At 39.3% G+C, this 23,999-nt stretch overlaps 2 protein-coding genes and 1 long non-coding RNA gene across 5 annotated transcripts; 2 read left to right on the forward strand and 1 right to left on the reverse strand.

Moving 5' to 3' along the window:
• Positions 1 to 1,915: 1,915 nt before the first annotated feature.
• Positions 1,916 to 9,640, forward strand: rgs19 (regulator of G protein signaling 19). The gene is made up of 3 exons (XM_088007082.1): positions 1,916 to 2,051; positions 3,198 to 3,432; positions 6,056 to 9,640. The coding sequence occupies exons 1-3, from the start codon at positions 2,029 to 2,031 to the stop codon at positions 6,242 to 6,244; spliced, it is 447 nt and encodes a 148-aa protein (XP_087863208.1). The 5' UTR covers positions 1,916 to 2,028; the 3' UTR covers positions 6,245 to 9,640.
• A 4,076-nt stretch (positions 9,641 to 13,716) lies between these two features.
• tcea2 (transcription elongation factor A (SII), 2) lies at positions 13,717 to 19,294 on the reverse strand. 2 transcript variants are annotated; one of them, XM_088007081.1, is made up of 10 exons: positions 19,055 to 19,294; positions 18,143 to 18,205; positions 17,673 to 17,778; positions 17,326 to 17,419; positions 17,013 to 17,146; positions 16,764 to 16,820; positions 15,681 to 15,835; positions 15,455 to 15,601; positions 15,307 to 15,378; positions 13,717 to 14,089 (listed from the first exon to the last, which is right to left on the reverse strand). In XM_088007081.1, the coding sequence occupies exons 1-10, from the start codon at positions 19,121 to 19,123 to the stop codon at positions 14,081 to 14,083; spliced, it is 906 nt and encodes a 301-aa protein (XP_087863207.1). In that variant the 5' UTR covers positions 19,124 to 19,294; the 3' UTR covers positions 13,717 to 14,080. The 2 variants fall into 2 exon arrangements, with proteins under 2 accessions (XP_087863207.1, XP_014856992.1); XM_015001506.2 differs by having other exon boundaries at positions 17,013 to 17,149; positions 19,055 to 19,292.
• On the forward strand, positions 18,517 to 23,608 carry LOC106926530 (uncharacterized). Of its 2 annotated transcripts, none has more exons than XR_015763769.1 (3): positions 18,517 to 18,991; positions 19,085 to 19,178; positions 22,271 to 23,608. It is a non-coding gene; the product is annotated as an uncharacterized LOC106926530 (long non-coding RNA). The 2 variants fall into 2 exon arrangements; XR_015763770.1 differs by lacking the exon at positions 22,271 to 23,608 and adding an exon at positions 19,837 to 20,414.
• Positions 23,609 to 23,999: the final 391 nt, after the last annotated feature.

The following is a 23,999-nucleotide window of genomic DNA, read 5'->3' on the forward strand; positions in this document are numbered from 1 at the left end:
CACACACACACACACACACACACACACACACACAGAGAGAGAGAGAGAGAAAGTAACATCTGTCATAAAACACTGAGGGTAGGAGAGAGAAGCATGAATCCTGTTATCACAGCTCTACAAGTCAGGAATAAAAGCTGATTAATCCCTGGTGAAATGAGCTCATTATCAGAGTGTCGGTAACTTTAGCAAGATTTGTCAGCAGAGTCAAGAATCTGCACCTACAAGAGATGTTCAAAAAGTTAACAAGAAACTTAGCTGTCAGACTTCAGAGAAACTGATTCAGAGGTTTATATTCAGATGATCAGATTTTCATAATGCATTTGTTGCAAATGCAAAACAAAGACTCAGTGAACTTGCACATTTATTTTAAGAGCTGCACTGGCTGCAGCTTTCTAGTCCAGTTCCCATTTTGAACTTTCTAAGAACTGGAATTACCAGCATGCAGATTTATAGTAGCATGATAGTGTAGCAATAAAAAAGAAGAAAAAAAATCTACGATTATTCTCGGTTTGTCTGAAAGCCGTCTGATTTTTAAAGGAAAACTGTTTCTGTTACAAAGCTGTAAAATGAGGAGCAAACAGACCCTCAAAAATCCACCCACCCATCAGACACACGTCTGTTTAATAACACTTTAACTTCAGCAAGCATCGCGCTGTTTGAAAAACCTCATCACTCTCTAACTGGCCTCCAAAGTAAAACACAAACTTGCAAATGACTTTATGATAAAGGGCTTTTTTTTCCCCACTTTATGTATTTATTTAACTGCGACATCTATTCCCTACAGAGTTCTGTGTTTCCACTGACTTTAGAGGCAACCACTATAAGTTGGTTTTGCTGGATTGCAACATGGTTGCAGTAGCTGTCTAGAAAAAAGCAATGGTTTCCTGAGTCCTTCTTGAGATGATTTCATCTGGTCTTCATCTGCTTTAATCTCTACTGGCATCAGAAACTTACGGAAAGGAAGTCAAGTTGACTGAAATGGTTATTCAGTGACATTAGCTGTAATAGAGATGCTATCTGTAGGAGGCTCTGGTTGTTGGTTTGCTCTTTTATTTTATTTGCCTCTCTTCCTTCGGATTGTAAATGAACCCTAGTAGAAAAACAACTCATGCAAATTATAACCTATTTGTTTGAGATTGGGAAGTTTTATGTTTATACAGATTCATAAATATAGCTTTAAGCTACCATGCAAACATATCTGACCCATTGTCTCATATAGTTGCGCAGCATACTGAGCTCACTGTAACAGCGTATTGAGCCGTATAGATCACAACATGAGCAGTGCTAACATTAGCATACAAAGCAAACTCTTGTCATGTTGGGAGGTCTGTGACAGAAACGTTTGGTAAAAGTTTATTTGCTTTAGTTCTGGTACAATATAAACCCTGATGAGAATTAGCTTTCAGTAGCGAAGCAGAAATATTTAGTTTTCATTTCCAGTGTGATCATCGCTGACCAGAGAGGACAACCAGGTTGCTTTACGTTAGCTTCTCTTCTATGATAAGTTCTCTCCATGATGTACGAACTCTACATTTTGAAATCACATCTATTTAATTATAGAGACAAATAGTTGATGAAAATTTGATCCAGCAGTCAGACAGTAGCCATGCAGTGATTATGGCTCAGTAGTTCCCAAAGGTATGAATTATTTATAGCTCACTCTCAATTACACACAGTGAGAGTAAAGACACTTGTAACTACTGCTGTTAACATAACTGTGGCTGATGCTGCCATTAAAAGGGATAATAACAACACTGTGTGTGACTGTACATGTGTTTATAGTTCTACAAGCAATTACATCTGTAAGCTGTGTGTGTGTGTGTGTGTGTGTGCGTGTGTGTGTGTGTGTGTGTGTGTGTGTGTGTGTGTGTGTGTGCGTGCGTGCGTGCGTGCGTGCGTGCGTGCGTGCGTGCGTGCGTGTGTGTGTTTCCTGCCTGAAAGCCGTTTTACCATGTCAGTCTCACCGTCAGGAATGAAGAGGAGAGACGGAAGAGGAGAAGGAGGAAGAGAATATCACAGGACACCAAGATGGAAACCAAACTTGAAACTTGGTGAGAGTTCATTACATATAAAAACTGTTTGTTTTTCTTTTTTCTTTTTGTATGACATCATGGAAAAGCATCAGTGGGAGTTTTTGTAGTTTTGAAGAACAAAAAAATACAGAACTTCTCAGTTTTAGAAGAAGTTGAAAAATCCCTGAGTTTCTGCTGCCTTGCAACTGTTGCCAACACATGACTTCCTGTATTACAGCTCTGATTCTGAATGAGCGGTTTAGGCGTTGATGCTCACAGTAAATGTTAGTAAAGACGTACGCTGCGCTAGAAAGACTGCTAAAAAACTGTGATTCTCAAATCCTTTTTACTTCTGATGCCAAAACAGAACAAGTTCAAGGATATAAATCCTGCAACAACATTTATAGAAAATGAAGAAAACAGACAAAACAAATATCAGTTTCTATGACTAGTTTTTTCATGTCAAATAATGAAAAATAGAGTTCAGGAAATCATTTATAAAGCAGGATAAAAGGAGGTGATGAATCTACACATGAGAACATCTAACATCAGTAATTAACATTTTAATGAGGACATCTCTTCTCTCACCTGATGTAGTTTCTGTTGAGTTATAATATAAATAATCCCATAATTATGAAAATCTTCATTGGATTTTCACTAAGTCTCCTTTGGATGCACCATAACTTCAGTCTTATGCATAAAACTCTTGTTTAGTTCCATAATCACTGAGGACTAAAATACAACAAACAAACCATTAAAGCCTAAATTTGACAGATTTGTGGCGTTGCATGTAAATATCTGATAAATTGCTGTTTTGATTATTAAAGTTATTTCATTAGATGATAATCTCCATCAAACTGCAGGGCAGCTACTATCTGCAGTTTCCTTTTATTTTCCTTAACATGCATAAATGTAATCTGAGTATCTGAATTTTCTTCCTGTGGATGTGTAAGTCAAGCAGTTTGTCTTGACAAAGTGTGAGTGTGTTGAAAGAGCAGCTGCTAATGACACAAGATGAGTTTTAACTGTTTTAGTTTCTGCTTTTTCTTGTTCTTTTAACCCATAATTCCATGATCTCATTGTATTTCGCAAAGTCTCCCTGCGGTACCAAAAACATTACTTTTCTTTTAAAAAAAATCTATTTTAACCAAAACAAACAGATGTTTTCCACTCTTCGTCCCACAGTCCCAAGCCCTCGGTGGAGGAGATCCGGATGTGGTCTCAGTCGTTCGACAAGCTGATGAGGAACCCCGCAGGTCGCAACGTTTTCCGGGAGTTCCTGCGGACCGAGTACAGCGAGGAGAACATGTTGTTCTGGCTGGCCTGCGAAGACCTCAAACAAGAAATCAACAAGAGTGCCATAGAAGAAAAAGCTCGCACCATCTACGAAGACTATATTTCTATATTATCGCCAAAAGAGGTAAAGTTTGCTTCTGACAACCTGAAAAACTCCAAAAGGTTCAAAGAGTTTAAGAGTTGCTGTGTCACCAAACTGAACGGCGGCAACAGGAACTCCTGAAACACGTGGAGGCTTTGATGTGCCAGATGTTCTGCACATGCTCAGTGCTCTCTGAGCTGATTGACCCAGTGATTATTGGTTGTTAGATGAAGAGACGTCCCTTCTGTTCAGGGAGGCGTGGGAGGAGGGTGGCTTTCTTCACTCCAACACATTTGTACTGTGTTTGTGTGTGTGTGTAGGTGTGTGCATGTGCGTGTGTGTGTGTGTCTGTGTGTGTGTGTGTGTGTGTGTTAGCACTTCTCAACTTGTAAGACCCATTTTATGTTCTGAGGACACATAATGCCTTATGGGGCCCAAAGCTGGAAGTTGTGTTTCAAAGTAAGGGTCAAAGTTAGACTTTAGAAAAAACTGAAAAATGAATGGAAGTAAATGCATAGTCCTTATGAAGATAGACAGACATGATGTGTGTGTCTGTGTGCTTTGCTGTGTGTGCGTGTGTGTGTGTGTGTGTGTGTGCGTGTGTGTGTGTGTGTGTGCGTGTGTGAGCCCGCGGGTTCTCTCGTCAGGTTCCGTCTCCGGCTCGTCACAATGTGTTGACATGTCCGTGTGTACATGTATGCCACCGCGTGTGTTTGTACAGTGTTCTATAAATTGCTGCTCTCATCACCTTCAGGCACTAAAACCTTTTTATAGACACACACATGCAAACTCACACATGTTTGTGTTGCTATCTTTGTGGGGACTTTCCATTGACTTCCATTCATTTCTACAGCCTAAACCTGACCTTTACCCTTTTCCTAACCCTATCCATCACATACCTAACCCTAACCAACCAAAACTCAATTCATACCTTAGCCCTAACTCTGACCCCTGACCGGTCCCCACAAGGAGCAATTGGTCCCCACAACGTAGTATATGTCAGGAAAATCATCCCCACAAGGTATTACAAACAAACGCACACACACGCACACACACACACACACACACACACACGCACACGCACACACACACATACCAACAGACACTAAAATAGAGAGACATCCAGTCAGGCGAGTTTGGCACAGAAGATGCATGCCAGGCTGTCTGTCTGTCTGCACATCTGACCTTGGTACGATGCCTATCGCTCTGCTATTTGTGGGTTGTGTGCGTGTGTGTGTGTTTGTGCGTGTGTGCGTGTGTGTGTGTGTGTGTGTGTGTGTGTGTGTGTGTGTGTGTGTGTGTGTGTGTGTGTGTGTGTGTGTGTGTGTGTGTGTTTGTGTTAGAGGGACACATAGTCTTCCCTAAATAAGAGCAGAGGGAAAGCATAAGAGAAAGCTTGTCTTTCTATAAATATCTAGTGCTGCCTGCGGGGCTTCTGTGTGTGTGTGTGTGTGTGTGTGTGTTTCAGGGTTTCTCACTGTACTGCCTCTATGAGAGCTGATTAATGATAAAACATCTGAGTGAGTACAAAATGTCAGCCTATAGGGTCAGCTGTTGCTGGATAAAAACTCCCTTCCAGATTTCTTCTGCTGTGGTTGAGCTTCCAAACATAAATACTTCAGAAAATGAAAAGTTAATATCAGACAGGAATAACCAGTGTAATGCTGGATGCAGATTTTATATAATTTATTCTAAACCAACCTGAGTTGCTTTAAATTCATCTGATTGGATGGTTTACATGCATGGACACATCTTTGCTTTTAGAGAGGTTTTAGCCTACTTCATGTTGTCAGACAGGTGCAATTTAAGTGACTTTTTGATTCTGCTATGAGGCAGAAAAAAAACAAGAATTCTGGAAGCGGGAAAATACTTTTTTTACAACCTTATCATGTTTTTATAACTTTTTTTTGCACATTTAAGAAAGGAAGATAGAAAAAAGCTATGCATTTTTGAATCACTGTTTTTTTTATTGTGTTTCTGTATAATTTAATAAAATAACAGGAATAAAAGTCTAAAATCTGATTATCAGTTAATAAGAACAACACAGCTGTCTTTAGTTTTCTTTAACTGTTTCTAGACTCTTCCAGTCTCTTGTTACAGTGGATCCCCACATAATCACAGTTCAGTATCTAAAATATTAGTGCTAATATCTAAATTATTAGTGAAAAAAATCTAAAATATTTTTTAAACAGCAGCTTTAAAAGCTGAAGCCCCGTGCAATGCTGCTTGTCTTTCTATTGGCCGGTTCTGGCTAAGCAGCGAATCCAGGAGCACCATTAATTTTCCTTGCCCTTGATTGGCTGAGATGAAGACAGTAGATATTAGCTTCAGTGGTAACACTGAGACGGTTTCCACTGAACATGTGAAGGTATATTTGCTGTTTGATATATTAAAACGATTTAAAGTCAGTCTCAGGTAATCGGGGTTTTATCTAACAGTAAAACGTGCCAGGCTGAGAGAACGCCTTCTGTACACACAGAACATGTCAGCATGTGGGCAAAACACATTTAGTGGATACGGTCAGTGAAATATTAAACAGTCGTATGTTTTTCTCATCTTCTCATTACTGTAAATAATTGTTTGGAACAGATGTTTCTTTTTATATATATATGATCTTAAATGTCATCTTTTGTCGTCTTTTTCTCCTGTTTGCTCTGAACTGAAGGTTAGCCTGGATGCCCGGGTTCGAGAGGTGATCAACAGGAAGATGCAGGACCCCACGCCTCACACGTTTGAAGACGCCCAGCTGCAGATCTACACGCTGATGCACAGGGACTCCTACCCACGATTCCTCTCCTCCAATATCTACAAGACCCTGGTTCTGGGCGGGTCCCGCACCTCCTCAGAGTCCTAGTCCTCCCCTTGAAGCCCCTCCTCCGCCCCCATGCTGCCTCGTGTTCCTCGGACAGGAGCGTTTCACCTCCTCTGTCACACACTCCTCTGTTCAAATCACGTATTCTTTGAATCACTGCCAAGACTCCCTTCAGCTTCAGGTCATTTTCAAGCTTTGAAAATTTAAATTAATTGGAGTAAAACAAATGTTCTGCACATCCAAGTGAAGGAAAGTAGAATCGGTTAACATTTATTGCCAGAAATATTCAAGTTCAATGATCCTCGCTCGCTCGTGTTTACAGGTCAAGCCCATCCATGAAGGCAGATTTAGTTTCTTCCTCTTTCTGTTTTCTTTTTTTTCTGCTCTCCACCTCAGCCGTAAACAACCGGAGAAGGACGCGTTCCTGGATATTTAAGTATTTATGAGTTAGGATCTTCTGTTATGTGGAGACGTACTTGACTACTTTGTGAGAGTCTGATGCATTTCAAGAGGAAAACCGTTCGTCTGTGCCATGGACCTCTGGTGGATTCGTCGCCCGGCCTTCCCCACACACTCCAGCCACCGTAACGAGCCAATCAGAGGAGGCCGTCCCAGACTTTCAACCTGCAGTCGCCTCCTCCCGACGAAGGACGAAGGAAAGCTGAAAGGAAAAGACGGATGCTGAATCATTCCCCCGTTCTTTGTCGTTTTTCCTCCGTTCAACTGGAAAAACAGGGTGCTCCCTCCATCTCCCACCAAAACAAAAAACCCACAAAGTTTTCTGGATCAATCGTTTCCCGCCTGTCACAAAGAAACGGATGAAGGAAGGACGACATTCCTTCCAACTACTGATTTACAAAAAGACGACGAGTCTATTTTTTAAGAGAAAACTATATGAAACAATTTTATTATATTTTTTTTGTTTTTTTAATTATTTTATTCCTCTTATTGAGTCCCTCACCTGAATGATATTATATTTTGCAAGCGGAGGAGAGTTCCTCTGAGACTGTACTGATCTCCACCCAACACACACACACACACACACACACACACACACACACACACACACACACACATCACCGCAATAAAACACTGGAGTCCAGACAACAGGCACACACTGATCATATTTGAGTCACTCTGCGTACTGGGATTGTTCAGAAATCATAAGTTAATTCACAAAATAATTCCCAGTGATGAAGAAAACCCCGAAGAGTTAAAAAGGAGAAGAAAGATGTCTGCTCTGAGCGTTTCCTGTTTCCCTCTCAGGGACAGTCAGTGTCTTAACTCAGGTTTTCCTGCTGCAGCTGCAGCGAAGGCAGCAGATGACCGTTTGACTCACATTCCTCACAAGATCCAAACCAACTTCCTGAACGGCTTTCAGGAACAGCAGAGTTTAGTTTGAAGCTATCTGGCTTTTAAAGAAAGCCTCCATTTTTAAGCTTCATTGATTAATTCAGCCCATATATGATCAAACGTTTGATCATATCTGTCTATGATTAGTGTTGAAATAACCTTTTTTTGTGTTTTACTTTTATGAATCTTAACTTTGCACATTAACTGATATGAGCTTTTCAGTCCATTTAGTAAACATGAAAAAACCAGACGCGGAGCAGAGGTGTCCAAAGTGCGGCCCGAGGCCACATGTGGCCCCTGGGCTGATTTGGTGTGGCCCCCAAAAATAATTTAAAAATGACATAACTTTGGTTGCTAACTTGTGCAGGCGGTTGATGCCAATTGAGATTTTTTTGTTTTGAATTAGAGCAAAATTATTAGAAATAAGTTAAAATCTTCTAATGATGGAAAGTATATGATAAAATAGAAAGTATTCATCTTTTTACAACCATGCTTTTTGCGTTCTCTTTCACTTTATAGGAAAAAGTATTTCATTTATGCAGTAATATTTACTGAAAAACAGACTTTGGTTCCCCAAAATCTGCTTATAGCTAATTTATTAAATTTGGCTTAATATGGCAAAATTTGATCCAAGACCAAAATAGTTTTTTTGCAGCTCAAAAAAAAGTTTTTTCTTTTTTATTTATTATATGTTTAGGTTATTGTTGAGCGGGAAATAATTTATGATTTTAAATTGTTTTAGAAATTCTATATTTTTTGGCCCACAAGTGATTCTGACTTGACGATTTTGGTCAACGTGACAAAACATTTGGACGCCCTGACATAAAGGTAACAAAGTAAAGGTCATTTTATTTATATGTAGCGTATTTTCAGCAACAAGGCAATACAAAGTGCTTACAGGCTAAATCTGTCTGCAGCCTGATATTATGTCAGGTTAACAGTATAAAAATCATTTGCTTATTTATGTTGCCGTGACAACTCAAACACTGAGAACAAAGAATTTTATGAAAACTTAAAAAGTTTAATTTCTGTCCAAACCTGGTCTCAAAATTCAGTATGGTGGCCTCAAGGATTAACATCTTCCTGCCTGAATTTAGTTGCATTTATATTAAAGAAAAATGTTTTATTCTGTCAAGCAGATGCTAGGTTAAGTAGATTGTATGAGTGCATTTTGTCAAAATTTAGACATAGCTGAGACTAACTCCAACTGTTAGATGGCAGAAAAGTTCTTCCAGTACAATCCTGAGTGTGTGGAAGAAGCATTAACAGACGTTACTGGGACACACACCAGTTGGTTCAGACTGGGAAGGTTTCAGACTCATTTTCTAACAGTTACACACAGAAATAGCTGCAGAAATCCACATCTTTTCAGTGTGTTTTATGTAACAGTGGCCAGTTTATTGTGCAACCTTTGGTGGAGAACATTAGTGCAGCCTAAAAAACTCACAGATGTGATCAATAACCCTCTGCAGATCTCATTAGCCAATAAAAAAACAAGGATGATTCAACGTTTTGCTCTTTAAAAATCCCCCAAAAATCAAAACATACATTTCAGAGCAGTCCCAGTCAGCATAGTAATTCAAATATTTACACACACACACACCAGGGTGGCCTACCTGGGCACTGCTGCTGCTGACCTCTGTAACCTCTCACCTTCGACCACGCCACTGTCTGATGCCCACTTGCACGCCTGCTCCTGATTGGCTGCAGGAGGCCGCAGGGCTGATCTGTGGTTGGTCAGTTCAGGAAGAGGGGTGGGAGAAAAAAATCCCAGGTGCAAAAAAAAAAACCTTCATGAAAAGAGCTGATAAAAAATATACAGAGATGAAAACAAGGTAACTATTGTATGAGATGGTAAGCATAACCCCAGTGCTTCTTGGGAAATGTAGTGTGAGGAGAACAAACACATGTAGGTGCCTGTAGTGGCAGACAGACCATTTAAATATTAAAATAACAGCTATCTGAGTCTTTTACCAAGATGGTCGCTCAGAATGCATTTACCTTAGTATTGTTAATGTTATTTATTTTATATTTTGTTAAAACTGTGATTTTAATTGTACATATATAAATGGAACCCCTTGAGCATCCAGTGAGTAGAAGTGTCATTTGTTCAGCATTGGTGTTTTTAATAAACCAGAAACATTTCAATCTGATTATTTGGAACAAACATAAAATACTCTGGTCCCCAACGAAGAAGACGTTTGGTTTTTACTGGTCATGCTAAAACGGAGGAGTCAGATTCTTCTCAGTTTTTACTAAGGCTTTTTCAAGGAAAGATGTTTGTTAAAAGTGATGCAGCAGTTAAAGCTCAACATCACTGAACAAACATCATGGCATTATTTTAACAAATCAAACATGCAAAACCAGTTTAAATGTAAAAAAAAAAAAATTGTCAACTTTATTTGCTTGACTTTAGTTTTGTCTTATTGGCCCCAGAGTATTTCTGACTCAACAATTTTGTCCCACATGACAAAATGTTTGGAAGCCATGTTGATTTAATGCGGATATAATTGTTCAGGTATTGGTGGTGATTTTGCTGTTGCCATGGTAGCGCTGTTGGTAAAAATGTTGCTTTGCAGCAAGAAGGTCCTGAGTTTGCAGGATCTCCCTGTGCATGTAAGCGTTCTCTCCTGGTACTCCTGTTTCCTCCAATGAGCAAAAACCTTTTTGGGAAAGACTAACGAACATTAAAATTCCCAGTGTCCCCAAACGCAACCCTATTAAACCTGTGTTGGCTGCATAAAAGATGGCTGCTTTCCAGAAAGCAACCAGCTTAAATGCACTTTACCAGTTCTGACAAGATGAATTAGGCCAGAAGCAAATCTAAAACTGGTCTCTGAGATTTCCAGCAGAGAAGAAACGCTGCAGTCCATTTCCTGAGGTGACACTTTAGTGAGTCGTGTTTGAAGTGAAAGTGAACATGAACTGAGCAGTTAGCAGTGTTTATACTGCTAACACCGCGCTCCTGAAGGAAACCAGCACATACTTTCACACAACCCATCAAACTGTCATTTTGCGGCTTGTGTGCCTGTTTTCTTTCCCACAGTTCACTGTAACCTGAGCTGCTATTGTTTGGGATTTCTCAAGTGTGTGTCACACATACACAAACGTCCAAACATCATGCATGCATGTATGAAGTAGCAGCAAGATGGCTGGATAAGACATCAAAATGCTTGAGGCAGATTTTGTTTTTCTTCAACAAGCAGTCAAAACTTTGCAGCTGTTAACTCAGGAATAAAACCCGAAGCTTTAAATTCTGCTCCTGCAGACTGAACAGATCATCTGAGCTCATTAGCAGAGGTCCTGGAGGAGCGCAGCTACAGAAGGTGGATGAGTTTAAAGGGTTATGAGTTATTTAAAACCAACTTTTTTACACCATGTTATACTATGATTCCCTCATGCTTTTATGCATGTTTGATAAATTCTTTAATCTCCCATGGCAACCAAATGGGGTGCCTAGGCACAAGCAGTAATGAATAGCTGTAAAAAGCTGTGACGACGTGCAGGAAAGAGCAGGAGCTTCTTAAAGAGACAGATACCCAATTTTAAGGTGTCAAATTTCTTTTAATCATATTTGATATGTAGAGCCTTTTAATAACTGAAGGTAACATAACGTGCTTGACTGTGCTGCAAAAAGGCAATATGTTCCTGGAAGATACAAAATACAACCTCTTGGCTGATACTGATATCAAAACGATCTTCTCTGCCTCTACAAAGGTCTGAAAACCTGCCACCATCTCCGTTTGGTCCGCCATGAAACAGACGGGCACTAGTCAACTCACTTTTGACAATTTATTAGGGACACAGAAAATCAGTATGGGACAGAATCAGCAGCAGCAGGTCAGGCGTGAAGCTGCAGGGTGGAGAGGATGGAGGAAAAAAGTGACAGCTGGTGATCTGTGACAGAAAGATGGATGAAAAGGAAAAGGGGAAAATTTACACGACGGTGGGATTCTGATTGGACAGGAGGGGAAATGATGTCATCAGGAGGACAGTTGACTTGGAGCTTAAAGCTGAATACAAACGGTCACAGATGAGGTTCGTCGAGTTATGGAGGATGAAATCCAGAGCGGTTGGTGTCAAACCCACACATGGACGCAATATTGGCCCTCTAGTGGTTTTTAATGCAAATGGCTGATCAGTCGTTTCATTACAAGTGGCTGCAAGGCTTTATGTTTTCAAATCTGTGAAGATTTTTCTCGACTGCTCCACTGTTTAGACAAAAATAATCCCAGTTACCTTCACTGAGATATTCGTCTGCCACTTTACAGTAAGATTAACTATATAAACAGGTAATAACCTGTTATTACAGCCTCTAAGGCAGGACCTTTTCTGTGGACCAAAGTTTCAGCTCAAACGTACACACCGTGTAAAAAAATATTAAAAAACGACTCAATAATAAATGAAGCATGAACTCTTTCAAGTAAACGACTAAAGTGGTTGGATTGATTTATAGGAGCAGGATCATAGATTCAAAACTTCAGATGGTTTTTCTGTGTTTTCCTTGCTAAATGAAAGGAATCCAGTTTGCTTCTTAGTTTGGGAGAGAAATGACAAAATGTCTGATTTGATTGAGTCAATACCTGATCAAATGTTCCACCCCAGAACTCATTACCAACTTTAGTCAGTAATAATGAGGCAGCATTTATGCTAAATAAATGTAATAAGCTAAGAAGAAGCCGAGGCTGTTTGGTGTGATGGCATGGAAGTTTGAGCTTTTGTTTTCTGTGCCTGCTGAATCCTGTGGAGGGTCAGCAGAGGCGGATGGGGAAACGTATTAGCAGTTATGACCAGAAACAAGGATTAGCATCATTCAGCTGCCACTCGACTTCTGACATGGTTGGAGAAGTCACCTTCATTTGTGAGTTCCTTCATTTCGAGCCGTTCTTTAACAGCCTAACAGTTTCCGTGGGTTGGTTTGTGTCGTCCACTGCGTGCCTTCGGCCGCGTTTCCATCCAGGCAGAAGACGGCGAGCAGAGCGTGGAACATCAGAGCCCTGAGCCTGGAAGCGCCTCATCGCCTCCCTCCCATGCTCATGTATGGGAAGAGCTCAGCACTGTTTCCACAACAAACACTGCAGGAGCTTTCTGTGCTCGGCTTTCTCACCACTTCTCTTCTCCTCTGTCAACACGCTCGCCACCATCACCGAGAGGAGCGGCCAGCGTCGCTGGGCTTTCTCCTGGAAACGTCATTTATTCCAACTGTCGCATGAATAGTTTTTTACAGTTACAGTCAGTATCCTCTGAAGGACCGATAATATTCTGACACCTGCATGGAGCCTTGCAGCCTTTTTTTTTTTAATTCAAGCAGTTTATTAGAACTTTGATCCTTACTTGGTCTTTAACTTATATTATTATCCACTACATCTTCCTCACTTATCAGCTCCTTCTGTTTAACATGTCTGAAAAGTTTCCGTGTCGGAATAGAAGTGGAAATGCAACGATACAGACATCTGGGCCGATATCGATATCTGATATTAGTATTGCTCTGAATGTTATTGCATATACTTTCCTACTCTTTTGACTAGAGCTGCAACTAACAATTATTTTAGTAATTGATTATTCTGACATTTAATTGGACAAAAAAAAATCCGGGATGTTCTGAAGATTTATTATTTAACGAGTTAAGCTTATTTCACACTAGAAATGCATGGAAATAGATTTTTTAAAAGTCAGAAAACATTTTATGTCCTAAAATGAAATAGCAGCATTACTTTAGTCAATGCCTGATCATTTGTAGCAAAGGAAGCGTCTGTAGCTTAAAAAAAAGAACCTATGAAGAATTTGGATTAACCAAAACTAAGGCAAAAGTTGCTTAATAGGAGATTTTTTATTTTTATAATTTGAACCAGGTGAAGCTAAAACTACCACTTTAGTTCTGAACATATTTACAAACAAGGTATTTTTTATCTAGAGTGCAAAATTTATATACATTGTACAGTTTTGGTTTAATCATTGCTCTGCATTATGTTCTTTTATCACATGGCCTTATTGGAGTCTGACTCCAGTTAATTATTTGATCAATAAATTAGTTGACAATTATTTCAATAATTGATTAATCTGATTAAATGGGAAGGAACAGGAACAGGATTCCACCGGTTAAATGGACCAACAGTTCACCGAATTTTACTCTTTCAATAAAAACGAACAAATAAAGAAAATAGATGTTAATCCAAGAGCAACTTTAATATAAGTGTGAGAAGAAAAATACGTGGCAGGAAAACAAGGCAAAGAAAGGCATCATCATCATCATCATCATCATCACCACCACTTTCACCAGGCCTAACTGTAAATGTGCTTAAAGCTTCATACAAAACTAAACAGAAACTTCTCAATATTTTCATCTCAGTATATTACAACTGTTAGTCTTATATTTATAAAAAGAAACTACAAAATAAAAAATATTTTGCAAATTCAAATTTAATTATTTACTGACTTTGTTTCATTACTCAATAATATACACAACCACACACACACACACACACACACACACACACACACACACACACACACACACACACGTCTTCAACAGAACTGTGAAGAGAAAGAGAAAACGGGATGATTAGAGTTTGCCTGTCAGGGTTACAGGTAGATAATGTTCAGCTTGCAGCGCCACCTACAGGTTGGTGCAGTTAAAGTTTCTTCAAAATGCAATAAAACCAGAGACATCGGGCCTAACACAACCAGCTCCCATTTCAGGCACTTTGGAAATTTCTGAGTCTCAAAATTTTAAACTTTTGGAACTTTAATTAAAGATGTTTTTCAAGAAAATGTAAAGTTTTCTTGAAACTGCTAAGACGGTTATACACATATATATATATTATATTAACTATATTTGGTGCTTGAACAGTTCAAACAGGCAGTTATAAGAGTTTTGACAGGACGTCTCGGGTATTTGCAGATTTTACTGGAGGTTCACTGTGTGCTGATGTTTGCTGTAACGTAGCAAATGTCAGGCACTGAACAGAAATCTTTCTAATGGTTATTACATTTTCTTAATGTATTTGCCTTTATTTCTAATAGACCACATGGAGAGTCTTCTGCAAGAAAATCAACATTTGTCAACATTTCTAAGAACATTCAGGTATAACTAGAATAACGCTGGTAACCTGCAGGTTAGGAGTGATCATCTCAGATTTAATACGCTGAACTAATTAAAACATTTTCACTCAGATGAACCAGTTCTGTGAAGTTCTGAGACTCAGAGGTGAAACTCAACCTCTTAAGAGATGCAGAAAAAAACTGTGACAAACTGTCCAACTATAACGTTAACATCCAGCTGGTAGGAGGTTTACTTCAATTTGTCACAATTCCTATAAATCTGCTTTTTGATCATTTCTACCGCAGGATCAGTGAGTGAAATCAGTCGGCTCACCTCGACCCAGAGCCAGCAGCTAAATAAGGGAGGGATGAAGGACTGGGAAAGAAAGGAAGGACTAATATGGAGGGGAAAGGTGGAGAGACTGAGGGGGAGGGTGGAAGTGAAGAGGTCGGAGACGTAAGCAGGAGGGAGAAGAGAGTCGATGAAACTGAAGAAGGAGGAGGAAAGAGGGGTGAGGGGGGAACAATGGAAAAAGTCTGGAAAAAAACAAGAACAGAGGACATCAAGAGAAAGATGAAAGAGAAACAGGAAGGTGAGTGAAGAGGAAGAACCGTGAGCTCAGTCTCTGCTGCCACCTTGTGGTAGAACATCAAACTGAGGATGTTGGAGCGAACCGCAACGTGAAAGAGAAAACCCAACGTCTCCTCACCTTCCATCGGTTGCCGCAGCCGTTACACAGAACGAAGGTGGTCATGGGTTCGTCGGCGCTGCGGGTCTGGACCTGGAAACAAACCGGACCAACGGATGAAAGCAGAGCGCAGCCTGGGGTTCCTCCAGGGCGGACTCTGGTTCCGTACCTGCGTGTACGTGCAGTTCTTGCCGTGACACTTGCTGCAGATGAACATGTCCGTCTCGGTTCCGCCGACCTTGGACAGCTGGTGTTCTCTGATGGACTCTTTGGTCAGAGCCTCTCTGATCTGCTTCAGCTCTGCGCTCGCCATCTCCTGGAATCACACCCACAACAACAGCCGTCTCCCACGGTTACCAGCTGACAGTGAACTCATCAGCGTCTGCCGGACTCACCTCCGCCGTCATGGAGGCGATGCGTTCAGGTGCGATGCTCCCACACAGGACGTTGCGTCTCAGCTCCGGGTTCTTCTGGTCCTTCAGGTTGGAGATGCGGCTCCGCAGGCGCGTCTTGTACTTCATGTCCGTGGATTTGAACTCCTGAAATATCCGTGAGGACGATTAACTGTCAAGGACTAAAACACTTCTACAGTGAGAAGGAATGTTTAAACGTCTGCAGCGTTTAAACTCTGTGTCCAGAATGTGTGGGGTCTGCTGAGATGTTAGCTTTTCCTGACCCATGTCTGTACGAGTCCTGAATGGAGGGAAGCTTCAGCCCTGCTGATCCTCTCCAGATATAATTGATGACTTGTATAAAACCAGGACCAGAGAACCAACTACTGGGAGAACCAATAAGATTAATCAGATCTAAAATAGAAATGCTTCAGGGTTAGAGTTTAAATAACAGTCAGCAGCCAGACTCAGACTCAGACTCACTGATTAACTGACCAGCAGAAAGTGAAACACTTCTATAAAGGCAAAGGATTTTTTTTTGTTTCTATCTGGACTGTTTAAACGTGTCAATAGAATATCAATAAGGAAAGAAACTGAAACCTTCTCAGCATCAAGTCTCATCCCAGCAGGCCTCAGGTAGTGAGTTAAATATCATTATTCCACAATCAGAAAGTCACAACATGTAGGATTTTATTTAAAAGATTTTCCAGAAAACCAGGAATCATGAGCGCTCCTCTTGTGCCCCCTGGTGGTCGTTCCAGACATATCAGCTCCTTGCAAACTGAATTATTCACCCAAAACAGGAAGGACCACACTTGGTTTAGCACTGGATTCATCTTAACTAAAAAAATGTAAATGTAAAAAACTAAAGATTCAAAATGTTACTGTGGCCTAATCAAAGTCCAGATTGATAAAAACTACCTTTTATTATATTTTGGGTCAGATTTATAAAGTTCAGCTCAGTCAGAACTGTACCATCCTGCATGGCACTCATAAAAATGCTCATGTTTAATTAGAAAATAATTGAGTAAAATGGAAAAATGTCAAAGTTTTGATTTTATAATGTGAATTAAATGTAAAGGATATGTTCCTCAATTTGTGCTGCCAGATGTTCACAGTCAACTCCAATGGCCTTGAAGTCATCTGAAACACACAACATGGTTTCTTTTATATTATTATTATTTCATCAGGGACTGACAAAAACATTTTTAGAGAGGGGTCAAGTAAAACCGATTAACCGATTTAGGAAGAAAGCAGGTAACAAGTAAATAAGCAACGTAGCAAGTAACCAAAGGATTAAAGTCGAGGTTTAACACAGATTAAAGACGTTCTCACCTCCAGTCTGCAGAGCCGCCACCAGCAGCTCTCGACTCTTGGTCCGCACGTTGTCCGTAGTAACGGGGGCCGGGGGGAACGAGGTGAACCGGTGCGGGACGGTGGGCGTGGTCGGAGTCTCCACAGACTTCTCACTGCTATGAAATGAGACGATGAGATGAAACATGGCTGCTATGAAACGGAGACAACTTTCAGGACTCTACCAAGAAATTAAAGGTTATATCTATGAGATATAATCTTTAATTTAGTTTCATCACCACAGACAGAAACTCTGAATAACTGTAACCAAAGGCAGCATCATGCTGGTCAGAACCTCTTCTCAGTAGAGCCAGAGTCCTTGAAGGTAGACGATGACCTCACAAGAGAGCCTTCCTTCTTCTTCTCATCAGGCTTCCCTTCTGCACCATCTGCAGAGAGAAAACACACACACACACACACATACACACACACACACACACACACACACACACACACACACAAGAATAACTTTTCTTCAAGTGAAGTTTGGAGATTGAAATCTAAAACTTTTCACTATACTATTTGAATCAGGAAAACAAAACAATTGAGTCTGAGAAATGATACACTGAACACCAACTGTGGATCACCGTTCATGTGTGGACTAGTTAGTTACTGACTAGTCCACAGAGAGGCGGCGCTCACCCAGAAGTTTCTTCCAGGATTTGATGAGAGTTTTGGCCAGAGTCTGAACTTCCTCATCTGAACTCTGTTTCCTCACCGCGTTCACCGACATCCCGACTCTGGTTGACTGAATTCAGACGTTCAAGAAAATCAAAAAATGAGCAAAAAACCCCAACAAAAGAAGAATCCTTTCCTTTTGTGGTAGAAGACATCAGAGAATATTTGCTACTTCACGAGAATTTCAGTTAAGTTCAGGTAAGTCATCGGTCATATTAACATATGCTGCAAAAAAACTGTCTATAAGTAGATAACATGCTACAAAAAACTACTAACTTGCCCTGGTTAGTCTGTTGACCATGAGAGCAGACAGGAAGATGGTCAAAGAAGCTCTAAACAACCTGAAATACCATCCTGGCACCTGCAGCCAGCGCCTGCTAGTGATGCATCAGAAAGACGGAGAATGAGGAGGAAAACACGAAGGTCAGACTGACCTGCAGAGTTTCCAGAGACATCTTCATGTTTTTCAGTTCCCTCAGCAAATCAAGAGCGCCGTCCTTCAAAGAAAGAAAGGTTCAGATCTTACCCTCTAAATATAACACCAACTTATCAAGCTGATTAATAAACAGCTTCTATCCAAACACATATTTATACCAAATAATTTTAAATTATTTCTACTTCTACTGTTGGATTTATTTATCCACATGAGCTCTTCTTTCTAGTGAATAAAACAATCAAATATTACAGTACAGTTTTTAAAAAGGCCCCATGAGAGCACATTATGTAAAACATTAGCACTCGTTTAGCTGCGGATTCTGTTTTCTTCCGTGTCTGAGCCAAATGAATGGAGACACTGAATGCAGCTGCAACCTAAAGTTAGATCTGTAATTTAACCGGTAGCATTAGCTTTAAGCAACTTTATAGGACCAAACATGTTTTAACACATGGAATGAACATTAATTTAACGATTAATAAACAATTTGATCATTTTAATTAAGTACTTTGTGGTTTTATTTTGTTTTTTTAATTATTAAATTTTTTAAGCAATATTATCAACGCAGTGATACAATAACCACACATTCATTAATTCAGGGTAATTAAAATAAAACCGTAAACCAACTGAAGTGATGACGTAACTAATTCCAGGTGCGTGTGTTTATTTAAATGACAACTTTCTGACCAATGGCTGCCGAGATTCAGAACCAACAAACCACTTTAAAAAAGGCAGAAAACTCGGCTTGTTTTATCAGAAACTTTAACATTTTCTCTGCCAGACCAGGAATAAACGGCGTTAAAAGCCGCTGCCCCCGTTTCCAGAATCTTCCGTCCCTCTCCGGTTAAAGGTAGACTCATCACTTGATGGCTGCTCTCATTCCGCGGATGCAGCAACTGCTTTGTGCTCTTACCGTGTTTTTCTTGTGCACCATTTTATCCAGCTTTTTGGCGATGCGCTCAACCTCCTGCGTTTTGGCCATTTCTGCGGACTCTTCCTCGTCAGTTCAGCTGCTCTGCTGCGGTGAAAAGCTCCATGTAAGAGGGGAAAAATCCCTCCCTCTCTCTTTTTCTGTCCTTCTTTCCACGCAGCCTGTCGGGTTTCTGTCCCAGCTGCTGCCTCTCTCTCTCTCTCTCTCTCTCTCTCGTTTGTTGTGATGTGACACCGAGGGACGATGGGAAATGGAGTTTGTACAGGTAGACCAAAACTTAGCTTATCCAGTTTTCTAAAGATAACTACCAGCACAATAAAATAAATAAAATAGTATTTCCACAAAAAGCATTATGTGACTGGAAAGTTTCTTTGTGGGAAATAAGCAAACCAATTTCAACATATGTGGCTTTTTCTTAAAACATGAAGTAAAACTCATCTGGCAACTATAGTCTCAACATTTGTTCAAGTCCTATGCAGACAAAAATAAATACCATTCATAAAAAATATGTGTTAAATCTTGGCTTTACCTTTGTGAAATGTGATGTTATTTCTGTAATATGTGCACAAATGGTATTATTGTAAATCATTTTAGGCTTATTTTATTAGATGTTTACAGAATATTCAGTGTGTAAACGGTTTTTCTGTCATAGCTGTAACTTTTCCTCCACCACTAGCATGCGTGGAGCTCAGAGACTCTCTGCTGAACATTGTTGCCTCCTTGCCCTGTGATAAGTGTCAACAAAGAGGTTCTCCATCTTTTAGAACATTTCTTCTGCCCTCACCATAAAACCTCCGTACCGGATGAGGAGTATCTGCCAGTTCTCACAGCCACAAATCAAAGGAACAGACTCTGCTTGGTTCGCATTGTCACCTACTGATCAGAACTGATTATCTCTCCAAGTCCTGGGATCGTCTGAGGAATTTAACCGACGCTGGAGACTGAACCATGTTTGAAAAAGAAAATGAGCTTCATAAGACAAAAAACTTCATTGGAGCTTTTCAGTACACAGATTATCCTAAAAAACTCAGTAAATTTACTGCTCATATAAAATGAAGTGAAATTTTGGTTCAATCAAGCAGAAATACTTTGATAAATGACTTTATATTCTACAAATTTTTAAATCTGTAGATGCTCTTGTGTTTATTTTCTAAATTGTATCTCCTAACATTAAATAACAAATATGACAGCATTCATTTTAGTAAAAAAAAATAACACATTTATTGTGCAATTGTGTGAAGTCTAAAACAGAAAAATTATGAAAAACATTTCTGCTTAAAAAAATCAGTAGATTCCATTAAATCTGGAGCATGCTGCTGTTTCTAAGCCCGTTTTTGGACTTGCGTGTTCCTCCTGTCTTCCACTAGATGTCAGTATTGAGTTATTTTATTTTCTAATACATTTTCCTCTTATGTCCTTCATTCTGCAAAATGTCAGATTGAACAGTTTCAAAAGAAATTAAATTGTAACTGACAAAATGAGCTTCAAGAAAATGTGTCTAACTAAATGGACAATAAAGCATCACAGCAGATTTTTGTTCAATTGAAGTTTTTCAGAAACATATTTTTACAGAAGTCAAAGACCATAGAAAGGTTGGACCTCATTTTTACTTCACTACTTTTTAAAATCCATATTAATTTGTTTATATAACTAATCAGAATCTCGACACGTTTAATGGATTAAAAGTAAACCTCATAATGGGACACAAGTTAAAAAAAAGTAAAATAGCAGAGATGCTGATTTCAGGGAGAAGCAGAAATGGATGGAAATCTTTCATATTTCTGTATGCTCCATGTAATCTAAACCATGCACAGCGCCGCCTGCTTGTAACTTTCCCTCTGTGCTCATCCAGATTTCAGCCTCTGCCCTGGAGCTGAGATGAGTGAATAAAGTTTCTTATTCCAGCTGAACTCTCCTCAGGCTGAAGATCTCCAATAACGTTAGCGAGTCTCAGATTCGACCCAAATGTTTGTTTGCTCCAGAAAACTTCTTTCACTTTTCCTCAACTTCTGTCCTCTCTGCTGTCCATAATTTAACTTCTTTGTGTTGTCATATCTTTCATACCCAGTTTCATTGTTTTATAACTCAGTTTTCCTGAAATCTTTTCTGTCAGCTCTACCTCATTTTATTACATTTTTTTTTATTCTTGTCTTTGCAGCACAGAATCTGATCCTCCTCTTTGTACCTTCTTGTCTCATCCTTTCTTTCTTCACTTTTCTTTTGATCATTATTTGTTCTTTTTCCTTTTTCTTGATTGCATTTATACTCTTTTTTTTTTTTTTTTTTACACATTTTTATGTATCTGTATTCCTATTAAAACAGCCGTGTTTCAGTGGGAACAGCAGCCTTTGCTGCTGTATTTAGCAACTTTTCTGACATCATCATGAATTGTCGGATCAAACTTTTTAAAAATCGGTGATCGGACAGAAAACTGCAATCGGTGCATCGATATAAAAAAGTGCCAGTCCTCCAATTGCAGCAGATTTGCTATAATGAGCAAATCTGCAGGTAAAAATAAATGTCATCTTTTTAAGTACATTTTCTTTAGTAGTTATGTTTTTATTTTTCATTTATTTAACCGTTATGTAACCAGGTGAATTGACTGGGAACAAATTCTCACCTACAATGACATTAAAATATTATTCAATAAAATATGATTCAGCAAAAATAAAAATAAAATTGTATTCATACTGACCAAATGTACAACAAACATGTGAAAAGTTAATAGTTTTAAAAGCAGGTACATCAATCATGTACTATGGTTTTTATTAAAGTTAGTGTACTGAGCTTCAGGGTTTTTTGCAAATTGTTCCAAATAAACCAATGGTGAATGGACTCTTAGGACTGTCATAGTGATTAATTTATTAGAATGTAAAGTGTGAGCTTTATTGGAAATATTGAGGAGAGAGTGAAAGTATGGAGGGGTTTTCAGAATAATTTTATGCCATTAATGTATGAATGGTATACAGTATGCAGTGTCATTTTATTGCATTTGCTGTGTTTATTTGTTTTCTGCTGACTGAAAACAAATTGGGAAATAAAAGATGCCTTGATAATTTTCCATTATTTCTAAGCAGACATATTTTAAGAAGAAAAATATGAATGCCAATGAGATACAAATATAGTCTTCATTTCTACTCAGTGAAGCTCCATCTTTACTCACTGCTGTGTACAAAGTGGTTGATTCTCTTCTGAAAGTTGTAGGAAATCCACCTGAAGCCTCTGCAGACCATCTGGCCTCAGCCGCAGTGACTTCACCGCAGAACGACTCGGCTGATGTTGATTTCAGCGAGTGATGCAGCGGCTGCCGGACTCTTTTACCAACAATGAGGAAGAATTACCGCCTCAACACAATAGTTGGCCGGATTTTTGAAGGAAATAAGAATGGCTCCATCCATCCAACAGAGAGGGCTCTTCCTGTCTCCCATCATAACTTGCAGTTGCTCTATAGATCTGGTTTGGGCAGAAAGGACACTTCCTGGTGGCGTGTGAAGGTCAAAATGAAAAGCTGGAGATGAAGGAAAGTGGGCACTTCCTGCTCTAGATGAGGCCCTGTGGATCAGTTGAAGCAGAGAAGGACTTCCTGGCGTCAGAGGTTACCTGAATGAGTCCATGCATCAAGAGAAGAGAGGCTGCATTGATCTCATTCACAGAATAAATGCTTCTCCGGAAGTTACCCACAATGCATAGAGCAAACGCCACTGCAACCAGGATCTGGGGTACCAGGAATATTCCACACGGAGACCAGGAGACCAAAGCGACTAATGTAGGTAGATACATCGGTCCTATCTCCAAAGATCAGCTTGTATTTCGCAGAAAATGCTTCAATAACGACATAATAATGTTTTTAATAATGCCTAGAACTTTCTTCCAACTTCAAAATCTTTTCTGATGAGCGATGGCCTACGCAAAGTTCTGTAGACATGATGGATGGAGATGGAGGCATTTTCCCAGACAGACACTCTTCTGTATGCTCCTCATGTTTTTATTAATAACCTCCATCTGTCTTCCACATGCAGGATTCTTCAGGCCGATCTTTAACGTGTTCACTCCTGCTGATGCTGCATTATAGATGTACAGCTTCAGATAAGTTATTTTTCCTGCCTTTTCAGATGTTTCACTAACCTGTGAAACTGCATGTTATTAGAGCCGCATGTTTTTTTTATTTTGAGTCTATAGATATGAGCTTCTATGCTCAGTCACAGTTGCAGTCTGGAAAGTGAAAAACTGTGGATGATTTGTGTTTCTGTGGGGATTTCATGTTTGGTTTTCAGCTGCTGGTGACGTAATGTTTTTATTCTGATCATCTTTTCCAGTGTATGTTTTAAATGTTACATTTTTACCCGTTTTAACAATTTTAAAGAGTTTTTTTTAATCTTTTTTAGATGAGTGTAGCTTTTTTTACATTCTGGTGTTGGACGGATCTGGAACAATTAGTCAAAGTTTAATTTGTTTTTCAGATGGAAATTCAATATTTACAATTCATCAGCTGTTTGATAATCTCAGCAATAAATATGAAAACATTAATGGTTTAAAGTTGACATTCATTTATTGTGTTCTGCCTTAATATTAAATCCATAAAATAATACAAATGAATGCATCCATTTTATCTACAGTAGTTGCCAGGAGCATATAAAACAAGCGTTTTTGTTTTTCTCTTAAAACAATCAAAAGTAATGAGGAAAAAAAACATCTTGATAGATTGTTGGCATACAAAAAATTAACCTAGGGCATTTTTTAAAACTTCATAACATGATCTGAACAAACCAGTTCCATCTCTGCTTTGGTAGGAAAACGTGTTTCCAACTGTTAAGCCCCAGTGAATAAAGCAATATTTCAAAACTGTTTATGCTGCTTTGGACAATAGCATCATTGTGCTACAGGAGTTTAGCTTTATTAGCTGCGTATTTTTACAGATGAAAGAAGA

Source organism: Poecilia mexicana, unplaced genomic scaffold (assembly GCF_051168715.1).
Source record: "Poecilia mexicana isolate PSO_F unplaced genomic scaffold, ASM5116871v1 scaffold_7, whole genome shotgun sequence".
In the NCBI taxonomy this organism is placed as follows: Eukaryota; Metazoa; Chordata; class Actinopteri; order Cyprinodontiformes; family Poeciliidae; genus Poecilia; species Poecilia mexicana.

Excerpts from the sequence above, each read along its gene's own strand:
- tcea2 (XM_015001506.2), bottom strand. The coding sequence starts at position 19,123 with ATGGCCAAAACGCAGGAGGTTGAGCGCATCGCCAAAAAGCTGGATAAA. Across the intron at positions 15,836-16,763 it reads GGCAGCACAAATTGAGGAAC|GGATATTTCAGGAGTTCAAA; the intron begins ATATCCTTTACA and ends AATCGTCCTCAC. Across the intron at positions 15,602-15,680 it reads TCGCCTCCATGACGGCGGAG|GAGATGGCGAGCGCAGAGCT; the intron begins GTGAGTCCGGCA and ends GTGTGATTCCAG.
- rgs19 (XM_088007082.1), top strand. The coding sequence starts at position 2,029 with ATGGAAACCAAACTTGAAACTTG. Across the intron at positions 2,052-3,197 it reads GAAACCAAACTTGAAACTTG|TCCCAAGCCCTCGGTGGAGG; the intron begins GTGAGAGTTCAT and ends TTCGTCCCACAG. Across the intron at positions 3,433-6,055 it reads CTATATTATCGCCAAAAGAG|GTTAGCCTGGATGCCCGGGT; the intron begins GTAAAGTTTGCT and ends TCTGAACTGAAG.